Raw genomic sequence first — 19,087 nt, forward strand, 5'->3', positions numbered from 1 at the left:
TTAAAATATTGTACTTAACGCATTTAATATTTTAAAAATGTTTAAAGAATCTACTACACATAAAACTAAATTTTGTGTCTAATAGAAAATTGAACTTTAAATTTTGTGTCCAATAGGCTTGTAAATTTTAGAAGATGTCGAATAGATGAAAGGCCTATGTTAGACACAAAATTGAAAGCTTGGAGACGTACTAAATAAAACATTTAAAAGTTGTTGGGATAATTTAAGCGGTCTAGGGACCTATGTGTTTATTTTGCCTTAACAAATGAAAATTATGGAACCCGATGCTTAATAATACTTTGTACTTTGTCCTCTAATCTAGGTTATTGTTTTGGATTACAAGTTGGTCAGAAAATATTTATTTTTAAGGATGAATAAAGAATTGATTAAACTAAGGAATAAGTTATTAGTGGAGTATAGAGAAGGAGTATCACAGTTCTTAGATATGGCAAGGTTTCATGTAAATGATTCCGAACGAATAAGATGTCCATGTAAGAATTGTATGAATTCAATTTGGGGAAAGATAGATATTGTTGAACGATATCTATTAACATATGGAATATCTCCCTCATATTGTGAATGGGTATATCATGGAGAGCCAGTAAACTTATCTAGAAGTCATAGAAGTCATTCAATACAGGACGTTGAAGTAGATAGTATAGAGAGTAATGTTGTCGAAGAAAATGAGATGTTGAATCTTATAAACGATTTACAAGTTCCAATTGAAAATGAAAATGCAAATGAAGGAAGGATTGAGAATAATGAAATGTCCTTTAATGGTCAAGAAAGAGATACCACGAACTTATTCGAGGATTTAATGACCGAAGCACGTAATGAGTTATACCCTGGGTGTTCGCAATTTTCATTCTTAAACTTTTTAGTGAAGTTGATGGATATCAAAGTTCTGAACGGCTGGAGTAACAAATCGTTTGACATGTTGTTGGAATTGTTAAAAGCAGCATTTCTAGCTGACACCTCTATACCTAATTCCTTTTATGAAGCCAAGCGAAAATTGCATAATTTAGGCCTAGATTATGAGTCTATTCATGCGTGCAAATATGATTGTGTATTGTATTAGAAAGAGTTTGCATATTTACAACAATGCCCTGTTTGTGGTGAATCTCAGTACAAAGTTAATGATGGTAAGGGTAAAAAATACCACATAAGGTATTGCGTCATTTTCCATTGATACTGAGATTAAAACGATTGTTTGCATCAATTGAAGGCGCTTCTGACATGAGATGACATAAAGATAAGCGAGTTGAAACGGATGATGTATTACGACATCCAACTGATGCAGAGGGGTGGAAATATTTTGATCATGAATTCCCTCATTTCGCTTTAGATCCTCAAAATGTTCGTTTGGGATTAGCTTTAGATGGCTTCAATCCGTTTGGAAATATGAGCACTTCTTATAGTATGTGGCCTATGGTGATAATTCCTTATAATTTACCCCCTTGGAAATGCATGAAGGTAACAAACTTCTTCATGTCTTTGCTCATACCTGGTCTAAAATCTCCTAGAAAGAAAATTGATGTTTACTTGCAACCATTGATTGAAGAGTTGAAAGAGTTGTAGACAATTGGAGTGCGAACTTATGATTCTGTTGCTAGTGAGTGTTTTCAACTATATCCTACCTTATTATGGACGATTAATGACTTCCCTGCGTCCGGTGACTTATTTGGGTGGAGTACAAAAGGTTATCAAGCATGTCCAATATGCAAAGAAGATAACTCGTCCTTGGGGATAAGAGGGAAAATATCATTTATGGGACATCTATGTTATCTTCTGGAGAATCATAGTTGGCATCGAAGTAGACAACACGATGGAAAAGTTGAACGTAGACCTCCACCAGTCGTAATGAATGGTGAAGAGATATTACAATAAATAAATACGCTAAAATTTTCTGTACTTAGCAAACATCCATTGAAGCAAGATAAAAAAAGAAAGCAAATTCTAAACTGGACTAAAAAAAGTATTTTTTTTCCAACTTCTATATTGGTCAAGACTATTGTTAGGACATAAATTGGATGTAATGCATATTGGAAAAAACATATGCGACAATTTGGTGGGCACATTGTTAAATATTGAAGGAAAGACAAAGGATACAACGAACGGTCGATTAGACTTACAAGATTTGAAGATAAGAAAGGACCTACATTTGATACAGGTCGAGAACAGATTTGTAAAACCACACACAGCATACACATTAACAAATGGTGAATGGATTTCGTTTTGTAAGTATTTGAAATCAGTGAAATTCCCTGATGGATTCGTATCTAACATATCACGATGTGTCAATGACAAAGATGGAAAAATATCGGGGCTGAAAATACACGACTGTCATGTGTTGCTTCACAGACTACTCCCTATTGGTAATCGAGCATACCTATCGAAGAACGAATCCACTACTATTGTTGAGTTGTGTACATTCTTTTGCGACTTACGTGCAAAGACAATATGTGTAAGTGATTTGAACAGACTACAAGCAGGCATCATAGTCATACTTTGTAAATTGGAGAGAATATTCCCACCTGCCTTTTTCGATGTAATGGTACACCTTGCAGTTTATATACCATATGAAACCAAAGTGGTGGGTCCAGTTAGTTACAGTTGGATGTGTTTTATTGAAAGAAATTTACGAACATTAAAACAATTTATACGGAACAAAGCACGTCCCGAGGGGTCTATAGCGGAAGCATATGCAATGAATGAATCATGGAACTTCTGCTCGCGATATCTAAGTGGGATTGAAGTGAGATTCAATAAAGATGAACAAAATGATGATAACATTCCCGATCACAAGATATTTGGTGAATTTGAATTATTTAGGCAGAAGGTACGACCATTAGGGGCGTCAACTTTACGGACGCTATCAGCGGAGGAAAAGCCTATTGCACATTGGTACATTCTCAACAATTGTAAAGAAATAACAGACTATCGCAAGTACGTTTCAAACTTTTTCCTTTTCTAAATTCTAGGGTATCTCCTTTAATATAACAGTTAAATGATCAATTTTGTAGGCAACATTTGAGGTTAATTCATTGTGAAGCTCAAAGCGCCTCTGACTTATATATAAAACATCAACACAAATTTCCCGATTGGTTCAAATCTTAGGTATACATAGTCATTTTATAGGCAACAGTTGAGGGATGATTCATTTTTCGTATTCATTTTTAATGTATAAGTAATTATCAGGTTCTACAACGGCGCGAGAGAGAAGATATCTCCGATGATTTCTTTTCACTTGCAATGGGACCTTCGTCTGAGGTGCGCTCTTACAATGGATGCATTGTTAATGGGCTACCGTTTCACACTGTAAAGCGTGATAATCGTCGAGCTATACAAAATAATGGAGTCCTAGTGGCCGGGGAGATCAGTGAGAACACAAGTGTGGATAACAATTTCTACGGTGTTGTAGATGAAGTATTAGATTTCCAATATGCAAACAGAAGACGCGTTTTCTTGTTGAAGTGTAGATGGTTTGACACAGATAACAACAAAAGTAATAGAACACATGTGGATTTAGGATACAAATCGATCAATACATCACACTTTTGGTATGTCGATGAGCCTTTCATCTTTGCTATCCAAGCACAACAAGTCTTTTACATTGATGTACCGGAAGTGGATGATGTTGAAAACGCACAACTAGATTTACTAGAAATTGTTGGTGGCGTCCGAGTGGATGAAACCATTGAGGAGGTTATTTTATGCAGAGTTGACGTTGATCTTATAGTTGTGGAAAGACCAATCACTATACATGGCGATCATGACTTCATAAACGATGATGATGAAGAACAATTATCTCCCAATAACAGTTCAAGTGCTGATGAATAATTTGAATTAGATTATGATGATGAGTAATGATGTATCTACTCAATTCTCTTTTTATCTAGCTTACACATATTTATTGTTAATTTAATATTGTTTTCTCTTTTTTGTGTTTGTATAGATACGATGTCAACCCCTAATAGGCAACGAGAGGCTGATGAAGAATTCCAAGAGTTATATCTAGGCAACACGGTATCTTTTGTGGGTGATACTTCAGGTTAATATATTTTGAAATATATTATGTTAACTGAAATACATCATAAACTGTTTTAAATTTTTTATTCTTCAGATAGTCGCCCAGCATCCAATCGGAAGAAACGAGAGCATTCGCGGAACATCGAGTTGGAAAAATACATCAAAAACCATGGGAGAATCACAATCGTGATAAATGAGGGGGAGACGAAACCGATATCTCAACATTCGGTATGATTTAGTAATGCGATCGGTGTCGTCGTGAGATCTGCATTTCTAGTACGTTGTTGTACTTTTGCTGAGGTTCCAAACGAGTTCATAGAATTGGCTAAAAGTCAATTATTGGTAAGTAATTATAAGTTTATTCTTTTACAGTCATGAACATCATCTATGCTAATTCTTCCTTCCCTCTTTTGTAGGCTCATTTCGAACTTGATCTATCCAATCAACGACTTAACCGTTTCATAGAACATCAAATGCAAACCTCGTTCAAAGAATTTAGAGCAGATTTGCACAGACATTACAGAAAATGTGGAGATCCTGAGCAAGCACGTGCCAGTTGGCCTAGTTGGCTTTAAAATAGACCAGAAGATTGGTACTTTTTGTGTGACCGCTTCGAGAGTAAAGCATTTTAGGTACAATATTTATGGCGTGTATCATTTATTGCATTTACTAATATATCACACTATTGACATATTTTTTTCCTTCAAATGTAGGAAATGTTTGTGACGAACTGGAAGAATAGAGAGAAATTACCGTTCGACCACGTAGGTGGATCGAAGTCATTCCTACAAATTCAGGCAGAGTTGCAGGCAAAGAAGGGTCGAGAAATAGGACGTGTTGACCTATTTAAGAAAATACACTCTAAAGGTGGCAAGTTTGTGAACGAGGCAGCTGAAAGTATACATGCAACATTTTTTTTCTTTACTGTCGTGTTTTTTTTTTTCACTTTTAACTTTAGTCGCTCGTTCTTACCATGTCTAGCATCAAATATTGGAATTACAATCCAGCCCCAGTACTATAGAAGATTCTCAACCACTAACAGGGGATGAAATCTGTGAGACGATTTTGGGTAGACGACTTGGATATTCAAAAGGTCTAGGTTGGGGCCCTAAGCCTAAGTCAAGAAGGAGTACCATCTCATCAAGCTCGTCATCTACTCAAGGAACGGAGGCGAAAATGGATGAATTGAGAGTCAATTTCCAACTGTCTCAGTTGAGAATTAAGGAACTTGAAGACGTTCAGAAAAGAATGTAAGAGGATCATGCAAGACAAATGGAAGAAATGAAAAAAATGATTGAAGACGTGGTACGATCACATAGAGGAGACCCATCAAATTATGTATGATTACTACATTATTTACTTTTCTAATATGTTGCTATCCTGCAGTTATGGTAGAAAAGTTTATTTATGTCTTAAGTAGCTTTATGCAGTTATGGTAACAAAGTTTAGTTATGTCTTTAGTTATGTCATTTAAAGCTTCAACACTCTCATACAAATTAAGCATTCCACCATGCCTTGATGTTTCAAAAGCCTAATCACAGTCCCTGAATCTCACTCTCTCCCTGCCTCTCGCTCGCTCTCTCCTATACTATTCTTTAAAGTTTAGACATCTGTAAGGACAGTCTTGGATTGCAAAGATGCCATCAGCAGCTTCACACCCTGATTTGGTTGTAAATATGTGTCATTTAAAGCTTCAATACTCTCATACAAATTATATAAGCATCCCACCATGCCTTGATGTTTCAAAAGCCCAATCATAGTCCCTGAATCTTGCTTTCTCCCTGCCTCTCACTCGCTCTCTCTTATACTATTCTTTAAAGTTTAGACATGTGTCATTTAAAGCTTCAACACTCTCATACAAATTATATAAGCATCCCACCATGCCTTGATGTTTCAAAAGCCAATCACAGTCCCTGAATCTCGCTCTCTCCCTGTCTGTCGCTCGCTCTCTTCTATACTATTCTTTAAAGTTTAGACATCTGTAAGAACAGTCTTGGATTGCAAAGATGCCATCAGCAGCTTCACACCCTGATTTGATTGTAAATATGTGTTATTTAAAGCTTCAACACTCTCATACAAATTATATAAGCATCCCACCATGCCTTGATGTTTCAAAAGCCCAATCACAGTCCCTAAATCTCGCTCTCTCTCTACCTTTCGCTCTCTCTCTCTTATACTATTCTTTAAAGTTTAGACATCTATAAGAACAGTCTTGGATTGCAAAGATGCCATCAACAGCTTCACACCCTGATTTGGTTGTAAATATGTGTCATTTAAAGCTTCAACACTCTCATACAAATTATATAAGCATCCCACCATGCCTTGATTTTTCAAAAGCCTAATCACAGTCTATAAATCTCGCTCTCTCCCTGAATGGTAGACATTGGTTTCACAGTCAAATCATCCATCACCATGTAAGTAACCACATCCTTCACAAACCCTCCTCCTACATTTCTTTTTGCCTGTGTAGTTGCACTATTTTGTGGAAATATGTGAAACTTTAGGCTTCAAAAGGGTGTCTTTGCTCTGATTTGGTTGTAAATATGTGTCATTTAAAGCTTCAACACTCTCATACAAATTAGATAAGCATCCTACCATGCCTTGATTTTTCAAAAGCCTAATCACAGTCCATGAATCTCGCTCTCTCTCTGAATCTCGCTCTCTTCCTGCCTCTCGCTCTCTCCCTGCCTCTCGCTCTCTTCTTGAATCTCACTCTCTTCATGAATCTTGCTCTCTCCCTGCCTCTTACTCTCTCTTATACTATTCTTTAAAGTTTAGACTTTCATCTACCCCTTATTTCAGCCACATTCATTTTCTCTCTCTCATTGCCTCTTACTCTCTCCTTGCCTCTTGCTCTGATTTGGTTGATAATGATGCCACATACCACACACATACAACTAAAATTAAAATTACATATTGTTTTATGAGATAGTTGTAAGGATGACCATGTTTTTCTTGCCAATGCAATTTGATTAGCTTTTTAAAATTTTCTTAGCGTCACATATTGTTTTAATTGTTTTTTTCTCACTTGTTTTTACTCTTATTCTCTCCATTTGGTTTATTTAGTATATAAAAAACTCTGTTTGTTGTCAAAGAAAGAAGAAACAACTTTGTCATTTATTGTCTTCGTTGTTGTGATTAGAAGCAAAATATAGAGAAAGTAGTGTTGATTTATTGGGATAATCCTCTCTATTTTCCTTTTAAACATAAATTATTAATGCAAAGAGCAATAGTTAGCTGCAGTCTAAGTTACACCCAGTTTCATATATTCATTCCTCAAACCATTTTGAGGACAAATTTGAGTTTTATGTGTGTTAGTCATCATTGTTTACTCATTTGGATGTTCATTACTACCCGTATTGGAGTTTGAACGTGAATTTGAATTGTTTATCAATATAACATTTCAATATTTTTGTTTTATTATAGAATGTTGTTCGGAGATGAGTTGGGACAATTGTTGAAGATGTTGTGTTGAAGAAGTGTTCTAGATGTTGTTTTCATTTTACTTCTTTTATGTATTTTTGATATGAATGTTTATCGACTTCGTTTCGATATTGTAATTTCTAGTATCGACTTCGTTTGGATATTGTAATTTTTTACTTGTTATAAAATGGACTTTATTTTCGTTTATGTGAATCTTTATTTCGTATAATATGTTTCACAGGATTTCAGATCAAATTTTAAAAATTTACAAACGATATATTAAATTTTAATACTCCCCACGCATATAGGATCCCCCGACGCACTCTAAAACGGCATCGGGAGTTATGGTGGAACTTCGGACACCTCTAACTCCCGACGCTTACGTGGCGTCGGGAGTTATGGGGGAACTCCCGATGCTAATGCAGCGTCGGCAGTTAGGGGGGAACTCCAGATGAATTGTAGCTCATCGGGAGTTCTTGGATCTGCCGACACTGCATACTAGGCGTCCGGAGTTCCCCTCTAACTCCCGACGCCGTTCAAAAGTTCGTCGAGAGATCCTTTCCCGACGGATTTCTCCCGACCAAACTCCCGACGACCGTTTATGCATTGGGAGATCTTCTCCCGACGAATTTTCCATACTTTCCCGACGAAATATGACGTCAGGAGAAGTCAGAATTCTTGTAGTGATTCCTACAAATAGTTGATTCAAAAGTTATTAACCACGTTTGTTCTTTTTTTACAGGGAATTAGTTCTTGGAGGAAGCTGGATGTTGGAGAGATGACTCATCAAGTCAGAACTGGGGATGTCGTCTCTACTATTGCTACGGGGAGCATCGAGTTATTTTTTAACAAGAAACAATGTATGCTATTAGATAATGTATGTGTATTTCCTAATTTTAAGAGAAACTTAATTTTTGTTTCTTGTTTAATTGAGCATTTGTATTTCCTTTCTCTTATTGAAAATAAAGTGTTTATTTTTAAGAATGTGATTGAGATCTATTTTGCTTTACATGAAATTAACTTGTATGTACTAAGATGGTTAGTAATTAAAACAATTCTAAATACTGAATTGTTTAAAATAGCAACAACGAAAAGTAAAAAACAAATGGTCTCTCCTAAAGAAAATGCTCATCTTTATCATCTAAGATTAGGACACATTAATCTCAATAGGATTGAGAGAACGGTTAATAGTGGTGATAGCTCCCTTAATGAGTTATCTTTGTGCCCCAAATCTTGCTTATTTCCGTAATTAATGTGCTTATATATTCATTTTTGTATGATCTTGTGCAAATCATGCATTAAGGAGCATTACAGGCCGTTTAGGATTAATTTGGAGCTATTAGGAGTCATCTGATGCAAGCAGGCTTCGAAAGAAAGAGAAATATAAAAAATGCCCCAAAGGGAAATATCAGTTAATTAATGCATATTATTTTCTATAGATGTTGTGTTCTTCAGTGTTTTTCAATATCTTTATGGTTAATATATTAATTGATCCTCAATGCACGCTAGATTAAATATTCAATTAGAAAGGTTGTATGTTTAATTAAATGGACCTATAATATTGGATAATTATCTAATCTATCATGAAAATAGATAGATTAATAATGAAAGTTGATTATGATTATTCTTTATGTCATGCTTCTTAATTTAATTTCAAATGATTCGTAATCAGTTTGCCTAAGAAAGGTTTATTAATGAAAGATAAAAATTTGGAAAACAATTTATAAACATTCATGTATAAAATAATTCATAAGAATGCTTTTATGACTTAATGAATTAATTAAGGAAATCAACACCCTTAAACATATTTGCCTCCTAGATTTCGAACTTTCTTTTCTTTGCTTGCTTTTATTTTCAAAACATCATCACAATTCCAATCCTCTGATAAAATCGACATAATTCTAGAGTAGTTAAGCATAACCAAATATTTGATCTCCAAAGGATGGTACTCGATCGTTTAAAAACTATACTATAACTTAATACATATACCTCTATAACACAAGTAACTGGCATCAATTCTTGATAATCATGTTCCAAATTATAAATTCAATTGTAATCATATTTTTAATAATCTTGATTCCATTTTGGCGATCCAAATGTCCCATATATTTTTTACTTCGTTCCCTTTCGGAAATAATTCTTATAGCACTTAGAAATGCATAAATATAAACATAATCATATAGGTCAAGAAAAACTACTAGCTAAAAATTGCAACAAATAAACCTAATTCAATTGGTAAAAACTTATACTATTATCCTCAAGGTCCAAGATTCGATCTTCATACCACATGTTATGTGGTAAAAAAAAAACATTATAATAGGTGGATTTCAAAAGCCTCCCCATGCCGATGTACCATTCTCGAAACTAAAGCCTGGCTGGAACAAGGTTGGTATTTTATTTGGGTCAAACCAACCAGCTTTGTCAATATAGTTCTCAATTAATTCGCCTCCAATAGTTGTAAGCACCGAAGTCCCAAGTGCATCAACAACGCAATTGCCAATGATATTGACAAATTCAACACAATTTGTTTTTCTCTCAATGTAAGCTTTAGCAACACCAAGTAATGCAATGCACAGAACAACAACTATTGTTACTGTTGGAACCTTCAGAATCTTGTCCTCAGGTTTGCAAAATGTGAAGCAATAAACAAGAGGAGGCATCAACCCAAAAAGTACGAACGATAACAGAGCCACACCGAAATGGAGACGATAATTTTTTCTATCTCCAAACACATTTTCATATCTTTCTGAGTTTTCCTGATCTTCTGCTTCATCTGTTCCACTTTCATGCTTTTTAATCCAAAGTTCTGATATCTGTAAATTTCTTATTATTATTAACCAAACACCAATCAACCCCTCATCCAATATAGGTTAAATGTCCATCAACTTCGACATATTGAGTCTATATACTCAGCTAAATACGGCATTGTTTAATTAAGGAGGATTTTGTTACTTACTTTATAAGCCATGACGAAGAATCCTGTAATCAGGCTTGCTAGTGAAACAGCTAAAATTTTCCCTGCATTATGAAAACAAGTGTATAAACTTGAGAGAATTGAAAGAAAAGGAATAATAAGAAAGAATTTACCAGTGGTGGCATTGGTAGTTGCTGCAGATGTTACAATGCCTAAGCTTGCAATCAATTCGGTTAAACCACCATAGACTATGCTTTTTGAAATTTCTATCTTCAAAGTAGATCCACTAATTGGTTCTTGAATTATTGTAGCTTCTATAAGCAGTACTTCATCTTGAATAACGACTACATTATTTGGAATCGTCTCAATTTCTGTAATTACGTGTGGCTCTGAAGCAGCTGCAGCCGTAATATTATTATCAACTGAGTACTCTTCATTATCATCATTTGATTGTTCGCCAACTTCATAAATTTGTAATGTAGGATCACTAACTCCAATTGATTTAGTTGTGCAGCTTGTTTCACCTCTACTGTTCTCACTACTACTTCCTTGATGGAAAGCTGCAAAGAATTTAGGACCTATTATTTTTAGCATTTTATCTTAATTCAAAGTTGGTTTATATTTAGGGAATCCTTTGTTTTTTTGTGATATCCAATTTTTTATTTTTTTTTATTTTTTATTTTTTAAAAAAGAAGAAACAAGATTTTGAGGTCTCCCTTCCTCTCTCAATTTTTATTTTTTCTTAAATGTGCATTTCAATTGATTGATTTTTTAAACACTCATAAAGAGTAGATAACAAAGACAAAGAGATCAATAGAGATAAATAGTGTTTATAGGCTTAGATTTCAAAAATAAAAATCCAAAAACAAAATGGTTCTGAAATGGAGACTCAGCGAAGAAAGTTTTGGGTTTATGATGTTTTTTTGTTTTTGTTTTTTGAATTTTTGACAAAGAGTTTAGCGGAGAGACTTGACACAGTTGGTTCTTTAAAAAAAATATATTTTACTATGAGCAATGATTAGATGACAGTCTCTCAGGCTCTCCTTTCTTTCACACAATTAAAAAAAAAATCATTTTCTTAAAAATTACCACATGACAATTTTTTATTGGACAACTGTTTGGACTGCACAGAATAGGTGCAACCTAAGTATTGTTCATTGATTATTGAAAGATCCGTGTGCGATAAAATCTCAAGCAAACAATGAAAAGCAAGTACACTTTGATAGGCTAGGTATGTGATATATATACAGGCTCAAAAGTTCATCTTAATGTATGCAATAATATTGCTCCATAATTTTAGTTTACTCAATATTCATCTCATGCATACCTTTGCCTGAAACTGTAAATGAACTTTGTTATGTTATTCACAAACATGATAAATTTTTATCTTTTAAATGAGTATTGAGAAAGGTCCAAAAAGAACAAAAAGGAAAAAAAAAAAAGAAAACAACTCACAGACGAGATTTGAAATAACACTGTCGTATGCAATTCCATTTCTAGTTGGCGAAGGTTTAACCGTAACACCTGCGATGACAGACTAAATAAATAAGGAAATCAATTATGTACAAATATATATATACACACATATATATACACATTTATTTATAATTGTAATCAATTTTTTTTTGAAATCTTGAGAGGCTAAAAAATTGCTGAAAGATAAATAAATCTAATACGTAACAACACAAGTCATACATCACGTTAAAAACAATGGGAAAGACAATAAGTCAAACTAAGAGAGAAACTAAAACGTAATAACATAGAGATTGATAATCTAGTTTACTCCAAGATGCAGAGTACCTGATGGAAAGAACTTCACTAATAAAGAATTAAACAAATACAATGAAGTACTTGTGATATGTTAGGCATTCTCTACAATGATTCTCAAACAGCTCATTCTTAGTGATGAGTTTAGGCTCCCCTAAACTTGAGAATTGCTCTCTTATGGAACTAGCTGATAGACCCCAAGTGCCTCAAGAAACAAAAGTGTATGTACGAAGGAAACGTGCAAAGGAGAAAATGGGAAATACGAATGTTGAGAGTAATTTAGAAATGGAAATGGGAAATGGGCCATAGGAATAATGTTAGTTATGAAGGACCCACGGGTAAGGGAGTGTGTATATGTAATAAGGTCATTGAGGCCATGAGGAGGGTAGAGAATTATGTAGTTGTGAATATCTCTTTGAGATTTAGGGAGAGATTGGGGAACTCTCGAATCATCCCTCTATGGTTGATAAATAAGAATTGACTTAGGCCAAGGCCTTGTTAGAAAAAAACGTGGAGGACAAATATGAAAAATGAGAGATATATTTTTCATTCAACTAAGCATGCCTTTATATAGGCTTATAAACATAACCATAGGAATGCCAATGGTTACAAAAGTCTCATAACTCACATAACTCCTATAACTTAAAAATGTCATCAAATGCTCATAACTCACATAACTCCTATAACTCATAAATCACTATTGGTTACAAAAAACTAAAAGTTACAAAACCCAAAAGTCACACTAAATGCCATAAATAAAGTTTAATAATGACAAACGTTTCAACACCCCCCTTAAACTTGATTTGTTACACCAAGTAAACTCCTCATTTTGATAAAAGTCTCCAACTTGAGGGGCTTTGTGAAAATATCCACCGCTTGGTCTTATGACTTGACATATTTGAGTTTCACTACTTTCTTCGTAATGCAATCCTGAATGTAGTGAAATCGGGTATCAATGTGCTTGCTTCTCCCATGAAATTCCGAATTTTTGGCTAAGGCAATGGCCGATTTGTTGTTAACAAAAATCTCCATTGGATCTTCCATTTGAAACTTCAGCTCCTTCACTAAGTTTCTTAGCCAAATTGCATGACATACACATGAAGTTGCTGCGATATACTCTGCCTCGCATGTTGATAATGTGACTATTGCTTTTTTGACATCCATGTGAACGCCGTTTCACCAATAAAAAACACAAACTCTGTAGTGCTCTTTCGATCATCCAAATCACTATCACAATAACCAACAATATCAAAATTTCTATAAGAGACTTAGGAAAGACCATACCCAATCGTCTCTTTGATGTAGCGAAGTATTCTTTTTGCCATTTTGCAATGTGTTGCTGTCGGTTTCTCCATAAATCGACTAATAATTCCAATCAAATAAAGAATATCTGGTCTTGTACATGTCAAGTATCTCAAACTTCCAACCAAGCTTTTGAAATATGTAGAATTTACCTTCTCTCCTCCATCTTGCTTGGTGATTTTGACTCCACATTCCATCGGTGTTCCAACTAGATTAGCATCATTCATATTGAACTTCTTGAGCACTTCTTTAGCATAGCCCTCTTGGGATATAAAAATCCCATCTTCACCTTGTTTGACCTCGATCCTAAGATAGTAAATCATGAGACCAATGTCCGTCATTTCAAACTCCTTTTCCATCTCTCTTTTGAACTCATCAAACATGCTAGGATTGTTTCCGTAAATACTAAATCATCAACATATAAACAAATGATTAGTATGCTTTCACCTTGCATTTTGATGTAGAGGGCATGCTCATAAGGACACTTCATATACTTCTTCTCTTGAAAGTACTTGTCAATCTTCGAATTTCATGCTCTTGGTGCTTGCTTTAAACCATAAAGTGCCTTCATCAATCGAAACACTTTATCTTCTTCACCCTTGACTTCATAACCCAATAGTTGTTCCACATAGACCTCTTCCTTAAGAATTCCGTTCAAGAATGCCGATTTGACATCCATTTGATGTATCTTCCAATAATTATGGGTTGTCAAAGCAATAATCAAACAAATAGTTTCAAGGCAAACAACAGGGGCAAATACCTCATCATAGTCGATGCCATGCCGTTGGCTATACCCTTTCACCACTAATCTCGCTTTGTGCCTCTCAATATCGCCATTAACTTTTCTCTTTGTCTTGTATACCCACTTCACTCCGATTGGTTTGTGCCCTTTTGGAAGCTTGGTCAACTCCCATGTGTCATTTTTTTCTATCGCTCGAATTTCTTCATCCATTGCATCCTTCCATTTCTTGCTTGCAATGGCTTCTTGGAAACTAATGGGCTCACTATCACCAAAAAGACAACAGAGAATTATGTCATTTTGATTTTCATTTACCTCATTAAGTTCCCGTAGACTTTGAGTTCCTCTTGGGCCAATTTCGTTCTCTGAATCGCTGGATGAACCTTCAGAGGATGATCGATCGGTCGAATGAGGTGGCACTGGAATGGGCAAACCTTTACCCATTTCATCCCTAGTCGGCTCATTTTCATCATCTTCTTCAAAATATAGAAGGAAATCATACTCCTCCTCTTGTATATTCCAATCCCAAGAGGCTTCCTCATCAAAAACAACATCACGACTAATAATTACCTTACCATTCAAAGGATTATAAAGACGATAACCCTTTGAACTTGCATCATAGCCGATGAAGATGAGTTTCTCGCTTCAATCATCGACTTGGTCCTTTTTTCTTCTGACACATGAGCATATGCAATACTCCCAAACACCTTGAAGTGACCAATCCCAGGCTTTCTTCTGTTCCATGCTTCTTGAAATGTCTTGTCAAGCACACTTTTGGTTGGTGCTCGATTTGTCAAATAAATTGCACAAGCTACGGCCTCCGCCCAAAATTCCCTCGGCATATTCTTTGTCTTTAGCATGCTTCTTTCCATGTTCAAGATTTTCCGATTCTTTCTCTCCACCACGCTATTTTGTTGCGGTGTCTTTGGGACTATTAATGGACGTCGGATGCCTTTTTCATCACAAAATTGTTTGAACTCATTTGATGTGAATTCACCACCTCGATCAGTTCTCATGGCCTTGATTGTAAGGTTGTTTTCATTCTCCACACGTGCCTTAAATCTCTTGAAGATTTCAAATACTTCTGATTTTTCCTTCAAAAAGTACACCCATGTTTTTCTAGAAAAATCATCAATAAAGAGAAGGAAATATTTACTTTTACCATGAGACTCTGGTTTGATCATTTGGCAAACATCCTTCACACACTTGGTTTGGCTTGTGAATATGTGGTAAACCTCGCACCATCTTCTTCTTCGACAAATCTTCTAGACTTCCAAAATTGAGGTGCCCGAACCGTAGATGCCATAGCCAAGAGAGATCTTCATAACACGTCTTCAAGCATTTTGGAACATCATTACATATATTCAAAGGAAACATTCGGTTTTTAGTCATGGAGACTTTAGCAATAAGTCTCTCATGATTATTCCTCAAATACAAACAATTGTTTTTCATTTGAACTTCAAAATCTTTCTCTAATAATTGTCCTACACTTAATATATTATTTTTTACATTGGGAATGTAATAAACATTTGTGATATGTTGATTTTCTCCATTTTTTAACCGAATAAGAATTTTACCTATTCCTTTGATGGCGGCCAAAGAATTGTCTCCAAAGGCAATATAACCTTTCTCCATCTCATTCAACTCTACAAACATCTCGTGTTTTCTACACATGTGATTCGAGGCTCCCGTGTCAAGATACCACATACTATCTCGACTCTCTTCTTCTCCCTTTGAAACCATAAATAAGGTTCCATTCTCCTCTGCATAATTGGATTGCCCTTGATGGGCTTTTAATGTGCTAGCGATTGATCGGTCCTGATGCTTTCGATCAACCGACTATGTTTGAGATGAGTAACACTCATTCGCATAATGTCCATATTTGTTACAATTATAATATTTTACCTGAGATTTATCTCTCCTGGTCCTTCTACCACGTCTTCCACGACCTCGACCTCCTCTTCCTCTTGAGGATTCAAACACGTTTTTAGAAACATCGGTGTTGGCTTCACCTCTTCCACTATGGCCTTGACCACCATGACCTCTTCCACGTCCACGACTATTCTCCTCCTTGATTTTGAGTTGGAGAAGTTGTTCAACGGTCTCTGTTTGCTCCATTCTCCTTTTCTTTTTCTTCACATAGGCTTGTAACGAGCCTATAAATTGTTCAATTGTCATGTTCTCGAGATCCCGTGTCTCCTCGATCGTCGTGGCGATAATCTCGAACTTTGTATTTAGGCTTCGTAGAACCTTCTTCATGACACGAACATCGGTGATTTCTTCACCATTCCGTCTCAATTGGTTGACGACAACCATTACTTTTGTGTGATATTCCGCTATCACCTCCGTCTCCTTCATTTGTAAAGATTCAAACTCACCACGTAAGGTTTGCAACTGTACCTTTTTCACACGATCGGCTCCTCTATGAGTCGATTGGAGCTTGTCCCATGTTGCCTTTGACGTCTTCGCATTGGCGATGGTCTCAAATGTATCTTTGTCCACCGATTGATACAATATATAAAGGGCCTTCTTGTCCTTCTTTCTTGTCTCCTTTAACACATCTCTTTGCGCTTGATTGGCTCCAACTTCTGCTCCTTGGAAACCGTTCTCCACGATCTCTCACACGTCTTGTACTCCTAGTAACGCTTTTATCTTGATGCTCCAATTGTCATAGTTGAGCTTGGTAAGCATTGGTAGTTGAAGTGAACCTATCCCACCGTTGGCAAATTTTCTCTCAATATTTTCTACTAACTCTGATACCACTATGATAGAAAAAAACATGGAGGACAAATATGAAAAATGATATATTTTCCATTCAACTAAGCATGCCTTTATATAGGCTTACAAACATAACCATAGGAATGCCAATGGTTACAAAAGTCTCATAACTCACATAAATCCTATAACTTAAAAATGTCATCAAATGCTCATAACTCACATAACTCCTATAACTCATAAATCACTATTGGTTACAAAAAACTAAAAGTTACAAAACTCAAAAGTCACACTAAATGCCACAAATAAAGTTTAATAATGACAAACGTTTCAACAGGCCTATCACTAGCATTCTTTCCACCTCCTATTTGAAATATACTTCAAACAAGCTTGTTTAGGTTCCCTAAGAGTGAGATCCCCTTACTGTAATCACAGTTAGACTCCTTTCAAGTATGAATCAAATAAACCAACTTCTTCAAAGAAGTAGAAGCTTGAACAAACATTATAGCCAAAACTCAAAAGCTAATCGGAAACAGCCTCATAGAGATGTTCACACTCAATAATCATCAATGAAAACCCAATGACACATACATACACTTACAAACAAAGGATCTAACCCTAAATTCAGCAAAATCGACGGTCAAGGAAACAACTCTGAAAGGAAGTAAATCTTTGTTGAGAAAGATAAGGAAAGTGCTTCGACGAACTTGCAACAAATAAGGAAAAAATACTCTCCAGACTGAAATTGCTGAGACAACCATGATTCACTTGACAAGCAATTTGAGCACACTACATAATATTTTGCCTAAATTTGCGAACACAAGGATGATATACATGAATATATGTTTGATTAATTAACAAGGATAAAATAGAACACTAACCAAAAACTTCATGGGTTTACAGAGTGTTATTGTAATTATTTGTAGACATTTCCTCTACTGCTCTTTCCTCTTTGATATTTGCATTTTTTATAAATTGTTATTAATGTGGAAAAGAAAAAAATGGTACATTAGGAGAAATTTCTCTAGAAGGAAATAGAGGACAGAATGGACTTAATTAGGAATAAAGTTTTGTTTTTTAGCCAAAATATTTATTTGATAATTAGTCTTTCATCTACTCTGCGGTAATATCCCATCGTAATTTTATTTCTTAATTACAAAAGTACCTAAAATCGAACGTGGCTTTACATTCTCAAAAAAGTTAAAAATAAAATTTAAAAAAAAAAGAAGAAAAACTCTATTCAATAAAACAGAAGAAAGAGATATGAAAAGGGTTGAAATAAAAGTGTTGGAACGAGGAGAGTACCATGAGAAGCTGAAGGTGAAGTTGAGAGAAAGGCGATTGGTCCTTGAGCCATGTTTTCTTCTTTGAAGAGGTTCTTCTGATCTGAGTTTGAAATTGGCATGAAACGAATCATTCTCTCCAATAATTACATTACCAGTCTGTGACCCGACCCGACGACTTTCTTAACCCATGACTTTGGTTTGTGCCTTCTGGGACAAACATTTCTCATCTCACCCAACTAATAAATAATTTTCCCGTCATTAAAGGCTGCTACATCCACCATGTTTGAGCTGTCCCACTCATTTTGTCAAAACAATCTGTAAATTAAATATTTAAACTCTTTTTTATGAATGCACGTGTATTAGACCTACTATCCACTAGGTTATGTGAAATTTTTAAAAAAGTCATTCTACATCAATCATGATTTGCAAATTGTCAGGTAGAAAAAAGAATTGCATAAGCGCCAAATGAAAATTATCCAATTTTAAAAATCATTAAATTTTGGGCTTTTTTTTTTATGTTAGCACTATGATAAATTATCACTTTAATCCATAATACACTTCTTCCTTCTTCTTTCTTTTGTAATTGCCCGATCTACAAAAAAAAAAAGAAAAAAAAAAAAGAAGCCTTTTTTTATGCATTCGTCTTCTTCTTTCTCTTATGTATTCTTGTTCTTTCGTTTCTTCTGTTGGAAAAAAGTCACATTTCTACCTTACGAATAAATAAAAAGGAAATTAAAAGAAAACAATAAAATTGAAAACACAAGAATTTATATGGAAAACTTTCAACTCAAAGGAAAACCATGGCCTACCAGAAAGAAATCCAAAATGTGTTTAAAAGCATTCATGTTTCAACTTTATGTACTGATTGATTGTTATTGTTAGTTTAACAACTTAAAAGAAGTTAATATGAGA

General features: G+C 35.0%; 1 protein-coding gene and 2 pseudogenes across 7 annotated transcripts; 2 read left to right on the forward strand and 1 right to left on the reverse strand.

Moving 5' to 3' along the window:
- Positions 1-370: 370 nt before the first annotated feature.
- Positions 371-1,240, forward strand: LOC150033760 (uncharacterized; annotated as a pseudogene).
- A 138-nt stretch (positions 1,241-1,378) lies between these two features.
- LOC150033761 (uncharacterized) lies at positions 1,379-5,373 on the forward strand (annotated as a pseudogene).
- Positions 5,374-9,660: 4,287 nt separating this feature from the next.
- LOC120085412 (membrane protein of ER body 1-like) lies at positions 9,661-18,394 on the reverse strand. Of its 7 annotated transcripts, none has more exons than XM_090317315.1 (5): positions 18,195-18,394; positions 11,822-11,890; positions 10,540-10,926; positions 10,409-10,470; positions 9,661-10,265 (listed from the first exon to the last, which is right to left on the reverse strand). In XM_090317315.1, exons 1-5 carry the CDS (start codon positions 18,304-18,306, stop codon positions 9,780-9,782), a joined length of 1,116 nt encoding a protein of 371 aa, XP_090173441.1. In that variant the 5' UTR covers positions 18,307-18,394; the 3' UTR covers positions 9,661-9,779. The 7 variants fall into 7 exon arrangements, with proteins under 7 accessions (XP_090173441.1, XP_090173439.1, XP_090173440.1 ...); XM_090317313.1 differs by adding an exon at positions 15,752-16,936 and having other exon boundaries at positions 10,409-10,926; positions 18,195-18,323; XM_090317314.1 differs by adding an exon at positions 15,752-16,882 and having other exon boundaries at positions 10,409-10,926; positions 18,195-18,313.
- Between the last annotated feature and the right edge of the window lie 693 nt (positions 18,395-19,087).

The sequence above is a fragment of the Benincasa hispida genome, chromosome 9 (genome assembly GCF_027475165.1).
Source record: "Benincasa hispida cultivar pf3 chromosome 9, pf3_genome.v1.1, whole genome shotgun sequence".
In the NCBI taxonomy this organism is placed as follows: domain Eukaryota; kingdom Viridiplantae; phylum Streptophyta; class Magnoliopsida; order Cucurbitales; family Cucurbitaceae; genus Benincasa; species Benincasa hispida.